General features: G+C 48.4%; 8 protein-coding genes across 8 annotated transcripts; 5 read left to right on the top strand and 3 right to left on the bottom strand.

The window, feature by feature from the left end:
- Positions 1 to 939: 939 nt before the first annotated feature.
- Positions 940 to 3,456, top strand: sip5 (Sip5p; the record flags this gene model as incomplete). Its single annotated transcript, XM_022537820.1, has 2 exons — positions 940 to 1,299; positions 1,372 to 3,456. The coding sequence occupies 2 exons, from the start codon at positions 940 to 942 to the stop codon at positions 3,454 to 3,456; spliced, it is 2,445 nt and encodes an 814-aa protein (XP_022384712.1).
- A 1,985-nt stretch (positions 3,457 to 5,441) lies between these two features.
- ABOM_010691 (uncharacterized protein) lies at positions 5,442 to 6,212 on the top strand (the record flags this gene model as incomplete). The annotated part of the gene is made up of 1 exon (XM_022537819.1): positions 5,442 to 6,212. One exon carries the CDS (start codon positions 5,442 to 5,444, stop codon positions 6,210 to 6,212), a length of 771 nt encoding a protein of 256 aa, XP_022384713.1.
- Positions 6,213 to 6,581: 369 nt separating this feature from the next.
- Positions 6,582 to 7,757, bottom strand: ABOM_010690 (putative G-patch domain protein; the record flags this gene model as incomplete). Its single annotated transcript, XM_022537818.1, has 2 exons — positions 6,582 to 7,529; positions 7,629 to 7,757. The coding sequence occupies 2 exons, from the start codon at positions 7,755 to 7,757 to the stop codon at positions 6,582 to 6,584; spliced, it is 1,077 nt and encodes a 358-aa protein (XP_022384714.1).
- Positions 7,758 to 8,605: 848 nt separating this feature from the next.
- On the top strand, positions 8,606 to 10,312 carry ABOM_010689 (putative triacylglycerol lipase; the record flags this gene model as incomplete). The annotated part of the gene is made up of 3 exons (XM_022537817.1): positions 8,606 to 8,818; positions 8,875 to 9,225; positions 9,278 to 10,312. 3 exons carry the CDS (start codon positions 8,606 to 8,608, stop codon positions 10,310 to 10,312), a joined length of 1,599 nt encoding a protein of 532 aa, XP_022384706.1.
- Positions 10,313 to 10,543: 231 nt separating this feature from the next.
- Positions 10,544 to 13,340, bottom strand: ABOM_010688 (snoRNA-binding rRNA-processing protein NOP14; the record flags this gene model as incomplete). The annotated part of the gene is made up of 3 exons (XM_022537816.1): positions 10,544 to 11,981; positions 12,062 to 12,990; positions 13,050 to 13,340. 3 exons carry the CDS (start codon positions 13,338 to 13,340, stop codon positions 10,544 to 10,546), a joined length of 2,658 nt encoding a protein of 885 aa, XP_022384705.1.
- Positions 13,341 to 13,597: 257 nt separating this feature from the next.
- Positions 13,598 to 14,738, top strand: ABOM_010687 (uncharacterized protein; the record flags this gene model as incomplete). Its single annotated transcript, XM_022537815.1, has 4 exons — positions 13,598 to 13,748; positions 13,801 to 13,861; positions 13,917 to 14,053; positions 14,116 to 14,738. 4 exons carry the CDS (start codon positions 13,598 to 13,600, stop codon positions 14,736 to 14,738), a joined length of 972 nt encoding a protein of 323 aa, XP_022384704.1.
- A 178-nt stretch (positions 14,739 to 14,916) lies between these two features.
- On the bottom strand, positions 14,917 to 17,372 carry ABOM_010686 (putative origin recognition complex subunit 3; the record flags this gene model as incomplete). Its single annotated transcript, XM_022537814.1, has 8 exons — positions 14,917 to 15,895; positions 15,942 to 16,063; positions 16,113 to 16,386; positions 16,432 to 16,571; positions 16,625 to 16,859; positions 16,916 to 16,989; positions 17,053 to 17,262; positions 17,319 to 17,372. The coding sequence occupies 8 exons, from the start codon at positions 17,370 to 17,372 to the stop codon at positions 14,917 to 14,919; spliced, it is 2,088 nt and encodes a 695-aa protein (XP_022384703.1).
- Positions 17,373 to 17,602: 230 nt separating this feature from the next.
- On the top strand, positions 17,603 to 20,182 carry ABOM_010685 (pentatricopeptide repeat protein; the record flags this gene model as incomplete). The annotated part of the gene is made up of 1 exon (XM_022537813.1): positions 17,603 to 20,182. One exon carries the CDS (start codon positions 17,603 to 17,605, stop codon positions 20,180 to 20,182), a length of 2,580 nt encoding a protein of 859 aa, XP_022384702.1.
- Positions 20,183 to 22,637: the final 2,455 nt, after the last annotated feature.

Below are 22,637 nucleotides of genomic sequence, written 5' to 3'. Positions count from 1 at the left end.
CAGTACAGTACGTACTGTACTGATTCCATATTCCATGCGATGTTACAGGGAGTCGATTAGTAATATCCTAGACTCAAGTAGTTAACTAAGAGATACGTTCAATATCAAGAACCCAAGCAAATGTATGATGTTTTATTTACCATAAAAGTGATTTCGTTCTGTACAGTAGTGGAGGGATCACTTCCAGTCTAGAACCCCCAAAGCCAAGGGGTTCGCCCCTCTTACCACCATTAAGCATCCGAAGAGTTGATGTAATACAAAGGCGTGGCGTCGCATCAGGACCTCTCATTCTTCGGAGGAGATGTATCATATTACCATTACAGCATTTTGTACCAATGCAATGGTGTGTACCACGTACTATTGAACTCAAAAGTCACGATTTAGTCCTGTCCATCCATCATCAATCTTCTTGACCATCTTCTATTTCTTTGTTATCTTAGGTACCTTGTCTCCCGGTTCATGTACAGTTTCCAACACTAGATGCTAGTATTGCGACTTATTTATCACTGCTTTCCCATTCCAAAGTGCTCTCTTCGTTTCTCCCCGTCATATTTCACCCCCTGATTCGGCCCCATCCATCCGCGGTTAACTTGGCCCGCATTCTGATCTCATCGCCGCTTCCAGCAGCCAGCTAGCTTCTTTGTCGCTCACATGGCCACAGCGACTTTATTATCACCATTTTGTTTCCCTCCCCCCCCGCTCTAATAATTGATGGTCTCACAGCCTATCGCTCCACTTTGACCCCTTCTTGTTTCCACCTGGGAGTCTCACCCGGTGTTCCCTCAAATCTCTAATTTGTTCTCTTACTATCTTTCGGACACTTCGCGTCGTCTCCGCTTTCTTATCCGGCATTCCGCAGCCTCCCCAGATTCTCAGATTATCAACTGTCAGACATCCCCATTTTGACCTTCCTCATACCAATTCCCATTCTCGGCAGAGATGGGCAATTCACAGACAAGAGAGGCCCGGCCACCCTTTACTCCAAATCGCCGAAGCCATGGCGGTGGACATGGAAGATCACCGTATGGCGACAGACATCATTCAGAGGGCTCCAGATCAACGCGAGGCAGTAGACCAGATCTCTCCATTCTCGGAATCGGCGGAAGCTCAGAGCGGGATGTTGCGACCCTCGAGCACCGCCGAGAAACGAAGCAAGAGCGAGAGGCTCGCCGTTTGGAGAGGGAACGGGTGGCTCGGGTCAAGGAACGGGAGCGTAGTATGAGGGAAGAACATGTCGATGGAGGTTACCTAGTTACGCAGGGTGTCTATACGGGAACGGAAGATTTCAGCAAGGCTATGGTGAGGCAATTAATGGTAATATAAAATTTGCGCCAACTGTTTAATGCGATCAAGGCTAATTCTTCAGCGTAGATTGAACGACGACTTGCGCCCTTCTGGAGAGGTCTTAATGACTTCTCCGATTCTTGGACGGAACATCAGCTTATGGCTGCCGCGCGAGGCCTGCCTATTCCACCGCCCGATGAAATCCCTCCAGAGCTAGAGTACAAGAACCCACCGAAAGTCACAGAAGGGGCAAAAGAGTCAACTGATACAAAAGGAATCCAACATCTAACGGTACCGATCACTTCAAGGTCACAATCTTATGGCTCCGATGCGTCCCAATCTTCCACCCCAGCCCACTCCTTACCTTCCCCCGCATCACCCTTAGCCTCAGGAACTTCGAGTTCGCCATTGTTCCGCACCCGGGCAAAGACACTCGCCTCTCTCACTACATCTAAACATGGTACACAAGCCGACCCAGCCCCCCGGGAAATGCAGCTCCCTCGTGACCCATTCGTCAATGGTCAGCCCATCGAGGCATACCTTTATAAAGACGCGGCTGAATGCCCCATCTGCTTCCTCTATTATCCTCCTTACCTAAACCGAACGAGGTGCTGCGACCAACCTATCTGCTCTGAATGCTTTGTACAGATTAAACGTCCCGACCCACATCCTCCTGAGCATGGAGATTCTGATCCAAACGCCCCCGCCGCAGCCGCCGAGGGTGATGCTGCCGGTAGCCAGGATTGCCAACTTGTCTCGGAACCTGCAGCCTGCCCCTTCTGCGTTCAGCCTGAATTTGGAGTGACATACGCGCCGCCACCCTTCCGCAGAGGACTTACATATGCGTCAGACCCTAGTGTTCGCCCAAACTTTACTTCCCCAGTATCATCTACATCTTCACTTTCTTCTGGAAATGTTACAGCTGTTACGGGCCGGAGGCGCGCTACATCATTGTCTGCAAATGACCCTACGGTAATCACAACCGATAAGGTCCGTCCAGATTGGGCTCAAAAACTAGCCAACGCTCGGGCGCATGCTGCGCGGAGGTCTGCAGCGGCAACCGCTCTCCACACTGCAGCATATCTGATGAACTCGAACAGCAATGGAAGCGACTCTCGAACTTTTAATATTGGGCGGAGAGGCGTCATGCGGAGAGCTGGTGGTTCGGATAATCACAGTTCTTCTGGCCGCACAGGCTCCCCGGCGCTGCAGGCTCTTGCATTCTTAACGGATCGACGCGGTGCTACAAACGAAACGGATGCTGCTGAAGAGGGCTCTGGGAATATAGCGCCGCCACGCAATAGTTCCCGGCGAAACCGTATTGACGATTTGGAAGAGATGATGATGATGGAGGCGATTAGGCTGAGTTTAGCCAGCGAGGAGGAGCGTCGTAAGAGGGAGGAGAAGGAAGCGAAAAAGGAAGCGAAAAAGAGAGAGAAGGAGGCCAAGAAGGCGGGAAAATCTGCCCGTAAAACCGGTCTTTACAGTGCCAATGCAAGTGGATCCGCTTTGGATGTACCTACAGGGCTAGGGAGGATTGCAAGCAGCTCTTCCTCTGTTATTGGCGAGGAAAGCACACCTGCTGGCAAGGGTAAGGAAGTGGATCGTGTATCCCCGGATGCTCCCATCGATACTACGTCTACAAGTTCCGGTACTGCGTCCGCAAGTATGAATGCTGTATATCCGCCTGCGAATTTGGCAGATCAACATCAGTCTATGCAATCTTCCGTCCTTCAATCTTCACCCAGGGAGTTATCGAAACCGTCACATTTGCGACATGTCTCGAGTGCTTCTTCGTCGTTCTCCTCTCTTGTTGAGTCGATGTCTGGCGATCACACTGGGACCACAGAGGGGAACGGCTCATCTACAGAACCGCTGTTCAATTTCCGGAGTCTAGCCGCCGTTATTGGCGATGAAGACAAAGGAGACGAATCCGCAGAGCACGTAGAAAATACGTCATCAAATGCGCAGGCTGAGGGGTCTGCCTCGCGGTCCGTGCTTCCAGTGGACCATGCGCATACCGGTGACTCGGTCTCCAAAGCTGACGCCGCCGCATCCACGGGGTCGGAATTCACACTACAAGAGAGTCAAGGATATTTGATTCCTAAAGAGCTCAAAACACGTTCAGTTGAGATCACCGACTCTACGGGAAATCCCCAGGCCACGTCTTAAAGGTGTCAGAAAGCTGCCCCATTCATTGACATTAGTACCATTCCCTCTTTCTAATTTATCTTTCTGATATGACCAATTGACTGTGGGAGAAAGGAATGAGAGATCAGTGGTGCACATCTGTCGGCGCAGGAGGATTTTAGTGAAAAGCGATATTGCATTCCTCTTTCAGTGTCTTTCTCTTTTTCTACGTTTGCTCTTAACTCTCATGATCTTTGTATTCGCATGACCGGACCGGACCTTTCCTTCTTTCTTTATATACATACATTGGCATAGAACTTGTGTTACTTGATTGACTGTTCGTTCATATGTGCTGGGCGAGGTACTAGGCAGCCAGATTGCATACATATTCCTCGATAATGGTGGTTAAGGTAGCTTGTGTGTGCTGACAAGGAGCATGGTGTCTTGATCAGGGTACAAATTGATTTGCCCTATGCTAGTACTAGTAGTTAGTCTGAATAGATGTTGGATATGCAAAATGGCGGGGTATAGAGGCTGATTCTTGTACGATGGTTTCGGAATGGTGCCTATGGATTAAACGAATGGTGCTAAGTTAAGGAGAAATGGGAAAAGTAAGTAGACGAGTGGAAGGCAGTCAAGGCAGTGAGTATATAAAAAGAAAAACGAAGGAGGAATGAACGGAAACGGAGAAAGGACGGAGTAGAGCAAAAAAGGAATTCCGATGCGGGGAATCGAACCCCGAGCTGCTGTGTGAGAGACAGCGATGTTAGCCATTACACCACATCGGAGTGGTTGTTGGTATTTATCGTGTATTAATTCTTTATAATCTAAAACAAAAATTGTCTCAAATCTTTGAGTTTCAGCTATGCACATAGATCCACTTAGGAGACCCTCAGGGCTAAGTTTACTTAGCTGCGACCTCACGCCACCACAACAATCTTATTGATCAGAATAGAGAAAATAAAATATAAAGTAAAATAAATGAACACCGGTTCATGAGTTTTAAATCTAATTTTCATCCATATAATATTAGTATTCCTTGTAATCTCTGTATTTGATCACATCCTAAGTCAGTACCGGGTAGTTCACTGTAAAGAAAATTCAATCATGGTCAATCAATTAATTTTTTTTTTTTTACCTGTCCAAGCATTTTCATTTGTTGTTTGTACGCAGCGTAGATTAGCACGGAATGATTAATACCCAAGTATGACGCCAGATCTTATAGGGATCAACATATCTGCATCGCTCCTGAATGGATCAGCCATTGCTTTTTCAGGTTATCTATTTCCATTACCTATCTTACCAAGTTGGTCAGCGCTACGGAGTGCTCTGTATCTGATACCCAATCGATCTTCACCGTGATTCCTTAACCAATTCCTATATACTTTCTTATCCACCTTGATCCTGATAATATTATCGGCGATACACAACTGGAACCAAAGATTAACAGACTTGAAAAGGGCCATTATTGATAGACTTCTCGTGTATTAAGGGCGCTAGTTATCTTAAATTCCTGTAAATTTTCATTTTTCATTTTTCATTTTTTTGTTTTATTATTATTATTATTATTATTTTTTTTTTGGGTTCAAGACTGTAACGAACTATCATCCGAACTAAAAGGTAGTTCGATCCAGGAAATCGATGGATCCATTCCACAATTCAGCTTGGTCTCTGGTTTGTTCCTAACTCGATTCAGATTAATCAAAGTGTTTTTCTTTTTCCTCTCTGTTCCTCCTCTGATTTTCCTTCCTTGTATTAATTGCCACAGTGTACATTATCTACATCGACTGATTTCAAGCAAGTTGTGGGCTTGCCAAGTACTCATACTTCAATCGCGCAGCCTCTTTGTTATCAATTACGGAGTAAAGTGCACTGATATCCACCGACGTCAGCCGGCATTGGTATTTGCCCGTCCGTTATTACAATTTCAACCTACGAAGCGATCAGAAGAAAATACAGAGGAAGGCGAGAAGAAGAAGAATAACCATGCTATTCTCGACAAGGAAAGCCGCTCCCGTGGTCTCAGAATGCCATCACTTTCTGCGATTAAATCCAGAAAGAAAAACGCCGAATCACCCCCACGGAGAGATTCAAGTTCCGAGGAAGTCGTGATACCAGCACGAATGGACTCGGTACCGGGCCATTCTCTTCGCTCGCAAGAGAAGGACCTGCCGCCCAACCCGCTGCCTTCTCCTCCCGCATTCCCCTCTGCCCCAGCCGACTCGTTGTCAAACCAGTCGCCGTACCATCACATCAACCCTACCCCTAAATATGAAGACCGGCCGCTTCCCAGATTTCCTCGAGTTCCCGTTCCCAAGCGGGAGGAGCCGCCGGTTCCGGCTCCGGCTCCGGCTCCTATACAACAAGTAACTCCTCCATCCAGTGAAGACCAGTACCCTGTTCGCCATCAAGAACACGTTCGGCCGATCGAGGACCCGCTAGAGAGCTATATTCCCGAGCCAGAGCCAGAGCTAGAAATCGACGGTACCAGTACATATATCGAACCGGTTTCAAGCGAAGAGAGCAATGGACCATGGACGCCGCCAGATTACGAGCCCGTCGCCGCTCCGCTAAACCGATTACACTATGCCTGCTATCAGGAGCATCGGTCAATGCCCACTGCCACCAACCTCTGGCATCCGCTTCCATGTATGACCTGCCAGAAATATGATCGAGATATTCGATACCGATGTGTTTTCTGTTGCCTGCGCATTTGCGCTGGTTGTTACCAGACGCTGCAGAAATGCCCAAATCGCTCGCTGGCGCAGCTGATGAAAATGATGCCCTCCCACGAGTAGCTATTTACCCATTACTGATCGTTGTTCTGATCTCTGTCCAGGACATGGGCATAGGTTTCATAGTCTAATTTCTTATACATATTTCGGGGGTGACATTTAAAGTCCAATATTTCGCTGCGCTCTCGTTGCCAGAGCTTGGTATCTGTTCATGTTATAATGCGTCAAGGAATCTTTGCGGATATTTCATCATCATTGTTGTAAATACAGTCACGGTAGGCCGTGGTTTAGGTCAATGTATAGTTACTGGGAGTTCGCATAGACTGTATAGGTTAATTTTGATCTGACATTCTCTTTCTAGCTATCTATATATAAGCATTTAAAGTAACATTAGATGTGGTTTTCTAAGAATCGTATGGTACAAGTAAGTCATTAATCATGATCCTCCTCTGTCACACCTGGACATCCCTCCATCTCTCCAGTCTCATAGCGATATTTGCACCAGAAACAGTAATGGTGTGTCTCACGTAGATACTGCACTATCCGAGCCAGCCGCTCACTCGGCTCGAGTGCATTAAACTCGTCCAGTTCTGGGTCTTCTTCGTCAAGTTCCTGCTCAAGGATAGTTGAGATATCAGGTTTGTTGTCGAGCGCCACTTTATCCTCCCGTTCCAACGTCGGGTCGTCATACCCTGGTAACCGTGGGTTGGGGAAAAATGACGATGGCAGGGACGTTTGCAATAGATGTCGAGCCTGGATGGAACGTTCTTTCTCTTCCCGCTCACGGACGAGCCCACGATATAGGATATTGATCTGCAAGGTCGGTTTGACCTTGACCTTGGGCTGCGGGGTTTTTGATCCACTGGTCGTTTCTTCGGATTCTCCTTCATGTTCAGTCGGGGTCTTCCTACGCTTCGTCTGGACGGTCTCCCCGTCTCCTGCCTCCGCCTCCGCATCCAATCGTTCGGCAACCTTCTGCGCAGCGTGAAACTGAGTTTCCATACGTCGTATCTCCCGTTCAGTACGAACACGATCGCGGTAATCACCCTCTTCCTGCTTTATCTTTTTCACTGCCTCTTCGGCCTCTTCCCGAAACTTGCGTTTCTTTTCACTATCCAGACCAATACCACCCCGGTCCTCCTTGAACACCAAATTAAGTGGTTCTGCTCGGGCGCCGGATGCGCTATCGGGTTCTTGGTTCGATATTCCCTCCCCTTGGGATTTACCTAATGCCTGTCCCGGCTTGAACCCCAGTTTGGCCATCATTTGAAATCCCTTGTTGGAGGGGTTAAGCGTGCTGGTGGCTAAGGCGGCATGACGACGTTCGGCTTCCTGGGCTGCGCGTTCGGCTTTGGATGGGACTTTAGCTCGAGCTTCGGCCTGAGGAGAGGAGAGGAACGCATTAGTTCACTTGCGCGCCTTGCAGGTGTGAGGGAAACAGAGAACAAGGATTAGATGGCATCAGCACAAGCTACCTACCTCTCTCTGTTGTCGGCGTTTTTTCTGAGTAAACGTTTCTTTTTGCTGCGGCTCCTCAATCACCATAGCCATGTAATCCTCCTCCTCTTCGTCCCCTACATCAGGTGCGGGGTTGTGATGAGGGGCCATTGCCAGTGAAGATGTGTGCGCGAAACAGACACGGAAGTAGACTCCGGAAATACGGGTGAGAGATAAACTATGCGGGATTTAGCTCAAGAATTAGGATGTGTATAAAGCTGACACGATAGTGCTTTCCTCAAGCGGAGATTGTCCGAGTAAACCAGGTAGTCTATATGTTGGTTGAATTCTCCGGGTTTCCAATTGCGGGGAAGAAAATCGATGCAGTTTGTTTAATGCGGAGGAAGTTTGTTATCCATCGTTGATTGGTCTATTTTCTCGTTCGGGCCCCCACAAGACCACCGAGTACTCAATGAAGAGTGCTTTTGAATAACTACTCCGTCCTACTCCGTACTAGCTCATTCGACTATATCTATTGTGAATGGAACTTATTCGGAGCCTTGCCTCTAAGCGTCGATGCTTTAGCTTCAAGCACTGCCCACCCAATCAGCTCTCCCCAAGTTGTTGAATAAATGGGGTCAGACAGTTCATTTCCCCTCCCACTCCTTGGGCATTGCCGATCAACGTGAGTATAGGCGATGACATCATTGCTAGTCATGGCTCGAGTCGGCTACTGAACCTTCTTCTGCAAATCTAGCCACTGGGCCCCTTCGCATTGATCAGTTCTCCCCTTAGTGTGGATTTGGAGTGAATGCTAGCTCGTAAGTGTGCTGTGTGCCCTACGATGGTGGCCACTGGCCCAGTAAGCCCTCAGGCTATATATGGGCTAGCAGCGGAAATGTTATGAAAGACAGTCCAAATCTACACGCAACTGTGTTTCTCAGACATATCCGTCAGGTTCACATATCAGGAGGGGAGCACAGGGTAGAGTTGCAAATGCTTTCGGAATGGCACGGTACATGATAGTTGCCCAAGTCTTCTTATTTTTCTGCTTAGTAGCTGCTCGAGAAGTGGTGGTAGACCTTGAGTACGCTCAGTACAGGGGTAAAGCGCTTTCGAACGGTCTAGTACAATGGCTGGGAATTCGATATGCTGCCCCTCCTACAGGACCGTTACGCTTCTCTGCCCCACAGAATCCAAGCGTGGAAGCTGGGATCCAGAATGCATTTGAGGTAGAGTTACGTATCCGGAGCTACATACTGCGCGAAAGCTGATGCTTTCTCTCAAGCACGGCCCTACATGTATTCCCACTAGCGAGTATCCGATTCCCAAGGGCACATCTGAAGACTGTCTTTTTCTAGATGTGTATTCTCCTTATAGAGCTGGTGACCATTCCAAGTTGCTGCCGGTATTTGTTTGGATCCAGGGCGGGGGCTTCAATCAGAATTCAAATCCGAATTATAACGGTACCGGCTTGATACAGGCGTCTGGTATGGGAATCGTCGTGGTTACCTTCAATTATCGTGTTGGCCCATACGGGTTCCTCTCGGGGAGAGAGATTCTACAAGATGGAAGTGTGAACAACGGCCTAAAGGACCAGATCAAAGTCTTGGAGTGGGTTCAGAAACATATACACAAGGTTAGGGTTCAGGCACTGGCAACAGCATGATAATGCTAACGAATTCCCCAAGTTTGGCGGCAACCCCAAACATGTGGTTTTGGGTGGTGCTAGCGCAGGAGCCGCCTCCATCACCCTTCTTCTATCAGCCTATGGCGGGAGGGATGATGGTCTCTTTCACGCTGCTGCTGCGGAGTCACAAAGCTTTGCTACCATGCTTAGTTTAGACCAAAGTCAGTTTGCATACAACAACATAGTCATCCGCACTGGCTGTGCAAGTGACGCCGACACCCTTGCATGCTTGCGTGGTCTGGACTTGGAGGTCCTCCAGCGAGAAAATTTCAACACACCCTTGCCAAATGCACAAGAGGCGCCCCTATATCTATACGGACCAGTGGTTGACGATGATCTTGTTTCCGATTATACATACCGTCTGTTTCACCAGGGTCATTTTATCAAGGTTCCTGTCATTTTCGGCGACGACACGAATGAAGGTACCATATTCGTCCCCAAGAATGTTTCCAATGTTGGGGAAGCAGATACATTCATCCAGAATCAATTCCCAACTATTACGTTGAAGCAAATTGCTGCAATCAACGCCTGGTACCTCCATGAGAATCAGACGCGCCAATTTCCGGACGCTAATCCCTATTGGAGGCCTGCAAGTAATGCATATGGTGAGATGCGGTATATCTGCCCTGGGATTGACCTGTCCTCTATCTACGCCAAGGCCGGAATCAACAGTTGGAACTACCACTACGCCGTGCAAGACCCAGACCTGGAAGAATCCGGCCTCGGTGTAGATCATACAGTGGAAATCAACGCTATTTGGGGTCCAGATTATGTGACAGGAGAACCGCCCTCATCTTACTTCACTACCAATGCGCTGATCGTACCCGTTATGCAAGGTTACTGGACAAGCTTCATCAAGACATTTGATCCAAATCCTCATCGTTACCCTGGGAGTCCACAATGGAATACTTGGGGTAATGAAGGGCATCGTCGCATATTCATCAGAACAAACGAAACCAGGATGGAGGCAGTGCCGGTAGATCAGAGGGAACGTTGTGAATATTTGATCAGCATCGGACCGGAGCTTCAACAGTGATACTAACTGTACCTATCTTAACAGCTACTCAGCCTGCATAACGCTTAGAGCCCACATGGGCAATTGGGAGATATAATTGACATGAAAGAGTTCTTTTGATCGGGCAGCCTTGACAAATAAAATGATAAAGAATATATACACATGTTCGGCATGCAAAGTTTAAGCATCAACATAATAATAATACCTGAAACCCAACCAAACCCAACAGGAATGTCATGAGTAGCGACATGATTACCGCTTGCCCTGGCGCAATCTCCTCTCCCTCTCGTAAGCATTGGCCTCTCTGCCCTCCTGGTTCTGCACCTCGGCCACAAGTCGTTTGTATTTCTTCTCGTACTCGGCATCGCGCTCCTTCTTTTCGCGCAGCTTCTCGCGCGCAATGAAGTTGGCATCCTTGCGTAGTTCCCGCATGGCGCCCTTGCGCTCGCGCTTGTACTCGGCCTTGAGCCGGTTGGCTTCCGCACGCTCGCGGTTGGGGTCGTAGTGCTTGTCCGGGTTGAAGGTATCCTCGAACTTGGGGATGGCAGTTTTAATAGCCAGCGGGCGGTGATCGTGGAGTAGAAGTGGGCGACGAGTAAGGCGGGCTTTCGAAGTGTGGCCGTCGAGTTTATCGACGGTCAACTGCAGGGTGTCTTGAACGGTGGAGGGAATCTTACCCTTGCAGGATCGGTTCAGGAAGCTAAAGACTTTCTGAGCTGGGTCGAAGATCTCAAGGAAAGCAGATATGTCGGACCACATATCGGAGGCGGTGCTGAGGAGAGAGATAAATGTGCTAATGAGGGAAAGCTTGAGCTCCTCTTGGGTTTTCGGGCTTTCCGGGCCAGTAACGTCCCAGAACTGGAGTTTCCTCGACTTCAGCGATTTAGAGATCTTCAGTCGTAGAGATTCCTCCGGGCTCCGAGATGGGAAGAGACCGAAGCTGCTCTTTGGCTCCTCTGGGGCAAGGTTGCACAGGGCGTTGAGGATGTAGTTGATCAGTTCAGGCATGTAGCGCTTGGAAACTGATTGGTATTGAAGAACCAGGCTTGCGGCATAGGCACCCGTTGCGAAATCTGCGAGAGTGTTCACAGCACCCTGTCCTAGGTATCGCGAAAGGCACAGGTGCGCCGGCGTTGCGACGGCGTGGAAGTGATCAGATGTTGGGAAGGTAGTGGCAATTCCGGTTAGAATGACCAGGTCACTGGGCCGGAGATTAAGTGGACGGTCTGCCGCGATTTCACGTAGACGAGCCCTGAACTCCTGAGAGACGCTCTCGGGGTGGCTCTTTGCTAGAGAGTGGACGTGACGGAGGATATTCTCAAGAATGGCAAAAGGAGGATGCTCAGGCTGTTCGGCCATGTAGGCAACATGTTGAATAAGGATGCGGGAGAACTGGCTAAGCTTCTTCTTATTGTCCGGGTGCAGACGATGATGGTACAGAGCTCGAATTCTCTGAACAACCACTGGAAGGTCCTCCATGGGCACATCTTTAATGATCTCGAGGAACTCTTCATGGTTCTTCGGGCAAGGGTATGTATAAGCCAACACTTCATTACCAGCTGGTGCATCAGCTGTAGCAGGAGCTTCTCCAGCGCTATCGCTAGGAAGAGTAAAGCCGTTGATAAGCTCGTCTTCTTCGTCCTCTTCGACATCCTCTTCTGACTCTTCTCCAGATAATATCTCCTCATCACTATCGCCAATTGATAAGCTAACATCGGATCTCGTCTCAACAAGATCATCATCGATTATAAAATCATCCTCGTCTTCGACGCGAGCTCGGGGCGATTACTGGTCTGACCTGAAGATTGTTGCAACCCAAAAGCCTTCGCATCATCTGGGATGGATTCGTCTTCGGAAATCTCACTTCCTTCCTCTTCCTCTTCGTCTTCCTCCTCCTCTTCTGACTCACTTACTTCCTCGCCGCGCATTCTCCGAACACGCTCTTCTTCTAAAGCCTTCAGCCGCTCTGCTTCTTCCGTGGCCTTCTCCTCCTCTGTCTTTGTGCGGTCCGTTGGCTTGGATCGCTTATCAAACGTTAATTGCTTAAGGCGCTGATCGTATTCCTTTTCGGTATCTCCTTTTGCTATGCCCTCCAAAAGAGCAGCGCGGTCTGGGTTCATAGATGCCAGATCACTCTTCGGAGGTTCTGGCTTTGGCGGTGGCTTCACTCCTCTTAGCATTTCGAAAAGATCAGGAAGTCCTTTGTCGAGTTCTTCACGGAGATCATCATCGTCCTCCTTAGCTTTTTGCCGCTCATACTTGTGGAATTTCGACTTGGCAATGACCTCCTTCATAACTTCGTGTTTTGACTTCTTTCGTTCGGGATGTTCCTCCCCGTCTTCTAAATCCTCTGGGCCATCTATCTCGCCATCATCAAAGACAACTCGTTTCCTTTTTCGGGCTGCTTCGGAATCCGATGCATCATCTTCTAGCCCGCCCAAGTCACCTTCTTGGAAATCATCTTGGTCGATATCGTTCAAAGACTGGCCTTTGTGTGTGAGTTGGAATTCTTCTTCCTCGTCATCCCCCTCCAGGTTGAACATTGATTCCTTCCGCATCTTGCGCTGACTTGCTCTAGCATAACGTTCGGCGGCTCTCTCTTCAGGCGTCATAGTAGGGTCATCTTCACCGAATCGACGATCTAATATACCACCAACCTTGTTCCTCTTCTCCATTTCACGTAATAGTGTTTGGCGTCTCTGTATATTGTAGAACCGTGAGTAAATATAGTGAAACATAAAGCTGCGATATAACTCACTTTTTCTTCTCCCAGTGACTTGGTAACACCAGGTCGCGCACGCGAAGCAGCTGTGCCTGAATTCCCATCTCGAGTTGTCACATCAAATTTTGTCCGCGTACCCCCGGCTTTGATTTCGAACGGATTGAACCGGTCTCGAATTGACTGCAGAGCTGCATTGCGCTGGACTCGATTTTGCGCCGCAGCACCACTCTTCACATTCTGGCGCTTTTGCTTTTTCGACTGCTGTGGCCCCAGAACTCCACTATCGCGGAGAGAGGCCTTGAGCTGCTTCAACTGCGATGGCGGCATATCTGCGTGCTGAAGTGGACGCAAAAGGTTCTGTTTCTCCTCCGAATTTTTTGGCGGCGGCAGTATGTCCGAAAAAAAGTTATGTTCACCGCCTTTCATTTGCTGGATTCTGCCGGTTTGTCTTTAGATCATCATTACTCTCCGCTTTCTACGATACCATGAGTATAGATCGTTCTCATTTCCAAACCGAACCATGCCCTCTCATATGAACGATAGGTTCTTATGGCTATGCTAGGTGAGCTTTTCGTGATTTAATCATGCCAAGTGAATGGGCCGCTGACCCTATAGGCGTTTCTCTTTTCTTCGCTGTTCGCGGCATAGTCACGGACCTCCGCCGAGTGCGAGACCTGACGGAGATTAAGCATGTCGAGAAGGAAGATAAGATGATCAGTGAAGGCACGGAAGACGGTTGGTTACATTTTTTCCGAAGTAGTTTATTCAGTGACTAATTGACTAACAGCCCTCAAACTGGACACGTTACTCAAGCTCTCCGAGAGCACAAGTTACGACCTGCGGGCAGCGTATGGCAGCTCCTGTGTACACGGCCCACATTATAGGCACTGACATTCTTCATAGTGCTTTGCGTATTATTGCTGAAAGATCTACAAAAGGAGAAACTCGAGATTTGCTTTTGAGGGACCTTGCAAGCACAGACGAAGAGAGACGAAGCAAAGCCCTCAGTGCGATGTATTTCCTAGTATCGAATCGCTCACGTATGGACCTTGCATATTCGGCTTAGTGATAACTCAAGTTGATGCTGATTGCTACGATTTAGTTTCTCGGACCTCCATATGTGCCAGACTGAAAGACCCGCCCACATACAACGCTCTTGTTGACTGTCTCTGCAATTTCCTCAACGAACATACCGAGGAGACCTCCACCACAGTATCGCCTATTTTACCCAAAACTAGACCGCTCGGGGAGAAGAAGGCGCTTGGTACACTAAACCTGGTTCTTCCAGAGAATGTGCCCGCAGCTCTAGAGGCTGGCATGATCAGTCGTTGGCTCTCGAAATATCCGTTTCCCTGCGCGCTTTCGGAGCCATCGCGCCGGCAAGACGTAGTGATACTCATGAAGACTTGGTGGTCCGATGATACTCTTATGAGTTCAATATTTAGCACTCTCTCTTCTCATCCTGAGGGAATGAAGCAATTGCGCAAATATGGTCTAATGGGTAGCATGATCGAGGAAAACGACCAAGATGATGATGACAGCGATATATGGATGGTAGATGGTGACGATACTGCTGGCTCAAGTCGAGTCCCTGGGAGGCGCCTGCGGGAACGGAGTGCTGAGGAGCAGGCTGTGAGGAGACGAAGGAGAGAGGCTATGGTGTTGAGTGACGGAGGACGACCACTTGGTCACGACGATATCATTCAACTGCCCATTTCCGAATGATTAACGACGGGTTTCCTTTTATATTGCCTCCGTCGTGAGAGGAATGGAATTCATCTACTTGATGGCTGCACTATGTGATTGTTGTAGCATTTGTTTATTTTGCTTTATGATACCCTTTTGTCCCGATATTACATAGCGTGTTTCGTTAACGTTTTTAAATATACAATTAGGATAATATTCATAGTCCAATCCATGCCGATTTGGCAGCGTGATCCACCTTCCTCCGGCTGCTTTTAAGCATACCAAGCGCCTTGAGTTCCGATACCGCCCGATAGAACAATGTCATAGTCATCCGTTCATCGCAAGCGTCGCCTTGTTCACTCTCGAACACCGCATAAAAAGCCTGCCAAAGGTCGTAAACGTTCACCAGTGCCCCGGACTCGAGATATAGCTGATATAAGATGGCCGTGGCTGGCTGTCGTGCGGAAATCTTAGCCTCCGTCCTATCCGACATTGACATCAGGTAGTCGAAAGGATTGGCTAAAGCACGTTCGATCGCGAAACGTGGCCTTGGGGAGAAGATCTCCTTCAAGGGATTTTTCATATCAAGAAGAAAAGCCTCATGCAAGAATAGGTCTTGTGGTCTCACCAATGTTTCCACAAAGTACCTTTCTGACAGAGCATGAAAGCGATCAATTACCTTGGTATACTCAATATTCTGCTGGGGTAATTTGGCTTTGCTCTTACTGAGCTTCACCCGCTGCTGGACCACAGTTGCCGCCACGATGGAATTATGGCTGTCATACTCACTCCGGAGCGGCTCTGTGCCTTGGTATGTCTGCACAAGAGCTTCGAAGTCTTTCTTTATTTCTTGGAACTCCAGGCAGCCAGTCAAGTTTTGAGGCATAAACACAAGGAATTCCTTCAGCTTAGAAGAATCCAACGTTTTCAGGCCCCTAAGAAATTCATCCATATAAGTAGAATCTTGCAATTCTCCAGATAGCGCACGAATTGACAAATCTGGCATCGTGAAATTTTTTCTTATATCCATGCTCTTAAGGCACAGATAAACCGTCTTGACAACCTGAAATATATCTCTCATCCGTCGCTGTCCGATTTCCATGTACCTTAAGCTTTGCTGAAACAGAAACTCGTCGTTCTCTAACAGGCTGCGCACTTGTTCTGTAGAGGCATCATCAAGTAGATGTTCGCAAAATCTAGTGGTGTTAGTTAAGAAAAGGTTAAGTTGAGGTTCTATATCACCTTCGGAATGATGGAAGATTTCTAATTGCTTCGCAAAGCTTCTCCTCTTGCCTATTCACGGAAATCTCGTCTGATAGGAGTATTGCCAATGGATTTGCAAAGAAGTGTGTCATGTACGCATACTATTCCCATTAGAATTGATCGGTTTAGTACGCGTAATATGGTAAATACCTTAACTGTCCGACTGAAGGCCTCCGGTGTTTGGAAATAGTCATTCGACTTCTCAAACAAAACCCCTGTAATATTGCGCCCCAACCAGAATCGTCCGTTTTGGTCTGCTTGTAACCGCTCATACATGCGATCAACACAGTTACTTGCTCCGTGAATCTCAAAGTATCTACCTCTAAGAAGGGCTACGCTTGACCGAGGAAGCCTTCCTTCGAAGAGTTCAACGGATGTTGAGATACCAAACAATAGAGTAAATGGTATCCGGTCAAGCCAGGAACTAGAACAATTAACTTAATGGACTAGTAAGGATCGTGGGCCTTACCTTAGGAGGGACAGGAGATCCGTTAGAATGTTCGGATCGAAAGCTTCGCTGTCACGGAATGCTACGACCAACTTTTTGATCCCTTTCCTTTTCACATAGTCTCCAAGTAAATCGAGATCATACCCAAGAAGTCTGGGCCCCTACGGCCTTCTTAGCACCTCGCCCATAAGGGGTTTGGACAGGACAAACCCACCTCTCGATCCGTCAAAAAACTCTGATATCCATCATTACCTTCAGTGTTTGTGACGGCAGCTCGGATAATATTCTTCAGCGTTGCCTTGAGATTGGGGGCATCGCCAGATTCCAGTATGACCACTCCGCCTTCCTCTGACGCAGTTAATTGATCATTGAGCTTGGATAACAGTCTGCCAAGCGATGAAACATTGGATCCAACTGTTATTAATGCTGTGGGAATGCATCCGTCATATCTATCGTTGGTTAGGAACTTTGAAGCGCCTTCGTGTCCAAATAACGAACTACCTACGTCCGATGCGAAGTCGACCTAACAAAGGATAAAACGTTCTCGAGAACTTCGGAATCCACGTCATCTAGAATGTCCTGCCTGCCATTAGCAAGACACACCATACCCAGCAAATCGACAAGCTTCTATTGTTTGCGAACCTGGATCCTGGTTTCCTGAGTTGACCACAATAGCCCGTAGGCATTGTACCTCAATTCGACCGATGACTCATTTTCCTCGCCATCCAGTAAGGGAACAAAGGGGTGCGGTTCACTTTTCTGTTCCTTGTTCTCGGCTTGCACCTTTCGTCGCTTCGAAGGTCGCTCTCCGTGAGCTTTCGCGGAAGTTGCAGGTCGATAGATGTACACACCCTAGAAAATCATTAGTGAATTTGGGATAGATTTAAGTCATCAGCGCAGGAAAGTACCTGAGTGTTTGAGCCATCCTTGGCTACACCCTGCGTGTCCGTATCCAAGTCCATAGTAGGTAAGCTTCGAGACCCTCCGTCGTCTGGGGAGGAATGAACATTGTAGAACGATTTACTAAAACCGCGGCGGAGCTCGCGTTGACGCTAAACCAAACCGGGCGGTATTGGTTTTCCGCCGCGGAGCTCCATGCGATAACTCTCCGCAAAACTTCTACTTTGTTACTGTCACAGCAACTTTTGTTCACTAGTGTTCTTTTGTCAGATGATCTAACCGCCTATACTTCATGCTGCGCCAAGCTGTTCGAGGAGCTCGGTGGTATCAGCATGTGGCGCGCAGAACACCGTCGGCTCCGTCTCTTTCTTTGTGGCGAACATTCTCCGTCGTAGCGCCACGCTCCCTCCAGTATGGCGGGCCCAATGACAAGGTTCGGTTTTATGAACAAGATACTCGCGGGAGCAAAAAGAGAAGGCAGGTCAACCCAGAAGCCGAAGACAGCGCCGATCGGGAGGAAGTGGAGGGCGAACTGGCTAGACTTGAGAAGGAACTGCAGGATTTGAAAGAGGGTCCTTACGGCCCCAATAGTCAGTTCATCAGGGAGCTACCCGAGAAGGAGAGAGCCATTGCACTAGAGGCTCTGAGAAAATATGAGATGGAGCATGGCAAGGATGAGCCCGATATTGGCCTTGAGCAGGTTTTTGATACTGAGCTGGATGAGATGTTGAAAGAAGAATTTGAGGGCCTGGCCAAAGAGGAGGAAAACTGGAATTTGACAGGGAAAGACAACTCGCCAAAACAACCTGTACGGCGCCCCTTTGAGGTTGCAGTAACAACTCCGGAACACCATTCCTATGTTGAGAAATTCAACCAATGCCTAGCCCGGGTCACAAGCGATGGATCAAACGAACCACTCGGGCCGGAACTATGGAAATGGTACCGTCGTTGCAAACAGATGATTCCGGAATTCCTAGAGTCAATACCCGAAGAAGCTCTGACGTTGTTATGGCATGCTCAAGCTGGTGACCACACAAGATCTTCCCGCGCAAGTCATATCCAAATACTCGCTGAGGATGCAATATCAGTTGGAAAATCGCTCTCGACACCACATCTCCTCTCTTACATCGAGTCGCTCCGAGAGACTGGCAAAACAAAGGAAGCGCTAGATCAGTGGGAAGCACATCAAACGGGGCTCTCGCAAAACAAGCAAGACCTTGAAGCATATTGGAAATTGGGTGTACGGCTCTTTGCTGCTGAAAATGACCCTCAACGAGCACAGGACATCGCTCTCGCGTTTTTAGCAAATGACAAGTCACGCGAACCTCGCATCCTCCTTCCGGTTATTACTGCTTGGGGGCGGCAGCCTGGCAAAGAAGCTGAGGTCAAGGCGTGGGCTTTATACCTACAACTGAAGACTCTTCTTGAGAACACCTTAACTATGGACGATTATGATAATATCAGCATTGGTCTTTTAAAAGCCGGTAGACCGAATCTGGCTATCGCAGTTTTCAAAGATATGATGGTGACAGGGAAGGACCCAGCAAACGATTCGACCTCCCTCTACACAGCAGCCGTCGGCCTTGTTGGTCATCTCCAGGCATCTAGTATTTCGGAGCAGGATGTGAACAAGGTGTCGCTTTCAACGCTAACGGTCCTACCTCGGAGGTTCCAGAACCGATTCTTCTATGCCAGCTGGATGAAGAAGCTCATTGGAATGGGTGAAGTTGACTCTGCTGCGCTGGTGATTGAGTTGATGTATGAGCGAGGAGTGAAGCCGGATTCAAAACATCTCAATGGGTTGATTGCCGCTTGGCTTCGTGACGGCAAGCCCGACGCGCGAGAGAAAGCCGAACGACTGGGGTGGTCTATGGTTCAACAGCGGATTGACAGTGTTTGGGCGCGGACCAATTCGACTGGGAGCTCTCCTAAATTGACCGCAAGCCCCGATCCAGATAGTCCTCGCATACCCAAGTGGATGCAACGAGAGATTCCATCCGCAAACATCGAGACATTTTCCATTCTACTCCTCCATTATACCCGAAGAAGCGACGATGGCATGATCAAATATCTAGTCAAATGCCTCGGCGATGCTCAGATTAAGCCAAACTCCTATTTCATGAACCATATCCTATATGCCGAGCTCCGGAAACAGGATATCGGATCTTTATGGGACAAGTTCCAAACCATGTCTACATCGATCCAACCGGATCTGGAAACCTTTGCTTGCCTATGGGACTGCGGTAAACTTCAGTATGACCGCGGTCGCACGACATTTGTTGCAGACTTTCCGTCTGCTCGCGGCCTTTATGCGGAGATGATGCAGTGGTATTCTCGCCTTCCTACACGGGGCCGAGCCGCCGTGCAAGAAGAGTTCTCAAAAGAACTCTATAACCAAGTCATTCGTTGTTTTTGTCTTTCTAAAGACCTCCCTGGCACACTAATTGCCCTTTGCTCGTTGAGATCAACATTCGGGTTCTCTCCCGACGACGTGACCGCTCGTCTCATAGTCCTACAAGTTGCACGGATGGCCGGTGTCCCGCCTGACACACCCAAGCGCCGTCTGCGTCGCCTCTCGACGACCCCTAGAAGCAAGGAGAACATCTCCCATGTCAACAGGCTGGTGGAGATCTTGAGCGAGCGCAAGGTGTCTGCTCTCCAGGCGCGGGGGCTTACTCTCGAGACTCTCGAGCCGCAGGAGCGGGAGCAGTATCAGCTTGATATAATGACTGACCTTTTACGTATTATCATGGGTCGGGCTGCCACTGAATTGAACAGAGTTGAAGATCAAATTGCGTCCATCGCAGAAGAGATGAATGTTGTGGGGATCGACCTTAAATCGTCGTTGGAGGGCAATGACCTTTTACTGTAGGTCTACACCAATCATCATTTTAATAATCAGGAAAAGTACATCATGGTGTTTAGCGGCATGCTTTGGGAAAGCAGAGTGGTATGCAATATACGGATCGGCGTTCAGGTAGTGGTGCTATGTATATAATCATGGCTCTTGTGTACTATAATAGATTTTTCCTCTCTTGAGCTATCTTGGAACGCTGGGACCGTTCTATGTTTTCTGAAACCCAGTGGCTAATAAAAATTTTGCCCCTCCGATTAGATTATCTTCCAAACCACTTGTGCTATAACTATAACCAGGCCTATCCACGCAAGGTATGAGCCTATTAATCCTCTCCACACCAGGAACCACCTACCGCAACAGAAACCTAACAGACCACAGACCACAGACCACAGGCCACTCAGTAGCCCAAGATACAACGACACAGACGCTACAACCAAGGAAGCGGCATCGTTGCGGACATTGTATCTGGAAAAGTGACATGTGCTTGACCCAACATGATGACTCGGATGAGTGCCTCTCATACACTGGGTCATATTGCCATCCACCCATCTTTCAATCGTCCTATTAGACACATTAAAGTAGGGCGTAGGAGGGAAGTAACGCTGGGGAACTTCACACCAGTATTGGTGCTCGTTGTATCTATGGATGATATTTGGCGTGCAGCAGGTTCGGAGTGCGTCCAAGTCTTCTGGTTCGTTCGGTTGGTCGCGAATGTAAAAGGAACATATATCTTTCGAGTCCAGTTCGGGTCCCTGTAAGCTTTCCAGAGTTTGCACAGGCAGCTCTGTTGTTGCCGTCGTTGTTTCTGTGGCAGACATGGTGTTGTTGATCTTCAACCGGGAAAGATCTGATTTTCTGGATCTCTTATAGACGATGATGAGAAGATCAGGTGAAAGATAAAATACCGAGAGTATACAGATCTCACGAACAGGGGGTGGCTTAAGTATCTTTTCTGCGCAAACTATGCTGGATCATGGTGTTTCCTACCTCATATGCCTGCGGGTTGAACAATTCACCTGCAGCTCCAGCCTTCGGTTCCTCCACCGAAATGAAACAAAACAGGAGGAAGGCAGGCAGTCTTTGTCTAAATCCAAGGCGGTTACTCATCCAATCCGAGATAAACGCATCGAACAAAGGGGCCTCTGTTTTGTTTCTCTCCATTCGGGAGGTAGTCGACAATCCAGCATTGGTGGATCCGACGCTGTACGGCCTCCATTGAGTTGCATAGCATAGCAAGGCTAAGGCCAAGCACAAAAAAAGAGACAACAGTGCTATGAAATCCAATTGGCCAATCTTAAACAGAATGTATCATAGACTTTTGCCGGGCGTAGTCTTTGTCTAGTTAGTCTTAGTCAAGTCGTACCTGACTACATACAACAAGGCAATGCAGTGCAGTCATCGTCTGACTCTCATGAAGCCACTGGCACTCGTCGGCATTTGTGAGATTTAATTCTTTCTTCTAACTGGTTACACAACAACAATTCTGGTGCAAGCCTTCACTATGATCTACACAGAAGATGTTGACCTTGACTACTCCACGTGGAGATATTGCTCTGCAAGCTTATCTGTATGGGTCTGACCGCAAGCCAGTAATTTCAATCTTTTTGACAACCCGCGCTATCTCTCGTCTCTCCCGCTCGTACACTTTACTAGCACAACTCTCGTTGAGCCTCTAAGGTAGCTATGGAGGGGCAGACTGACATTCTACTTGGATTAAGTTTAGGGGGTAACAGCACAGAATGTGGTTAACACTGTATCTATATGGCACGAGCAAGAGTTGTTATATGTTGAACCGTACCCTATGCATGTTATCCAGGCCTTCCGTACTTATACATATTGCAAGTCAAAATGTGTGAAATACTCCAGAAAATCTCCTTTCTCATTTGCCTAAGCCTATCTCTGGCACATGTAATCCACATGAACAGCACAACAGGCACAAACAACACATTGGAAGAGAGGCAGCTCCTGGGTCACCAGTTTATGTGTTGTATGGGAGACTGCAGTTATGAGCTCGTCGGGGGTGGAAACCCACATACGGACTATCTCCACAGGCAAATGACCAGTACAGGGGAGTGCCGAGATGGCCCAGGTGCGAAGGGCTGGGGGGGTAGGATTCACTACGAGTTATACATTTGGGTACGCTGTCTCGGCTGGAGCGAACGTTGGGTGGTTTTCGCCTGGTTTCTCAGTGACAGAATCATGGACCGTGGGCGAGACCAAGACCTGTAGTGCAGATATAAATGCAACGGTCTGCCTCTGGTACGATATGGCATATGTGAGTAGTACTCTATTTCATCCTTTGCAAGTTGTCCATTCTAACTGACTGTGGCACACTGCGTACACAGTACAAGTCGTCAACAGGCACCTGTATAGCTCGGTGTGTTCTAACCAGCCCACGGGACCGTGAGTGACTGATTCACGTTACATTAATCGTTCTTTCACTGACCAGGTTGATTAGGCTCGTCATGAA

The sequence above is a fragment of the Aspergillus bombycis genome (assembly GCF_001792695.1).
Source record: "Aspergillus bombycis strain NRRL26010 chromosome Unknown contig00124, whole genome shotgun sequence".
Lineage (NCBI taxonomy): Eukaryota > Fungi > Ascomycota > Eurotiomycetes > Eurotiales > Aspergillaceae > Aspergillus > Aspergillus bombycis.
Note: the sequence above shows the minus strand (reverse complement) of the source record. Positions and strands in the feature narration are given on the sequence as shown.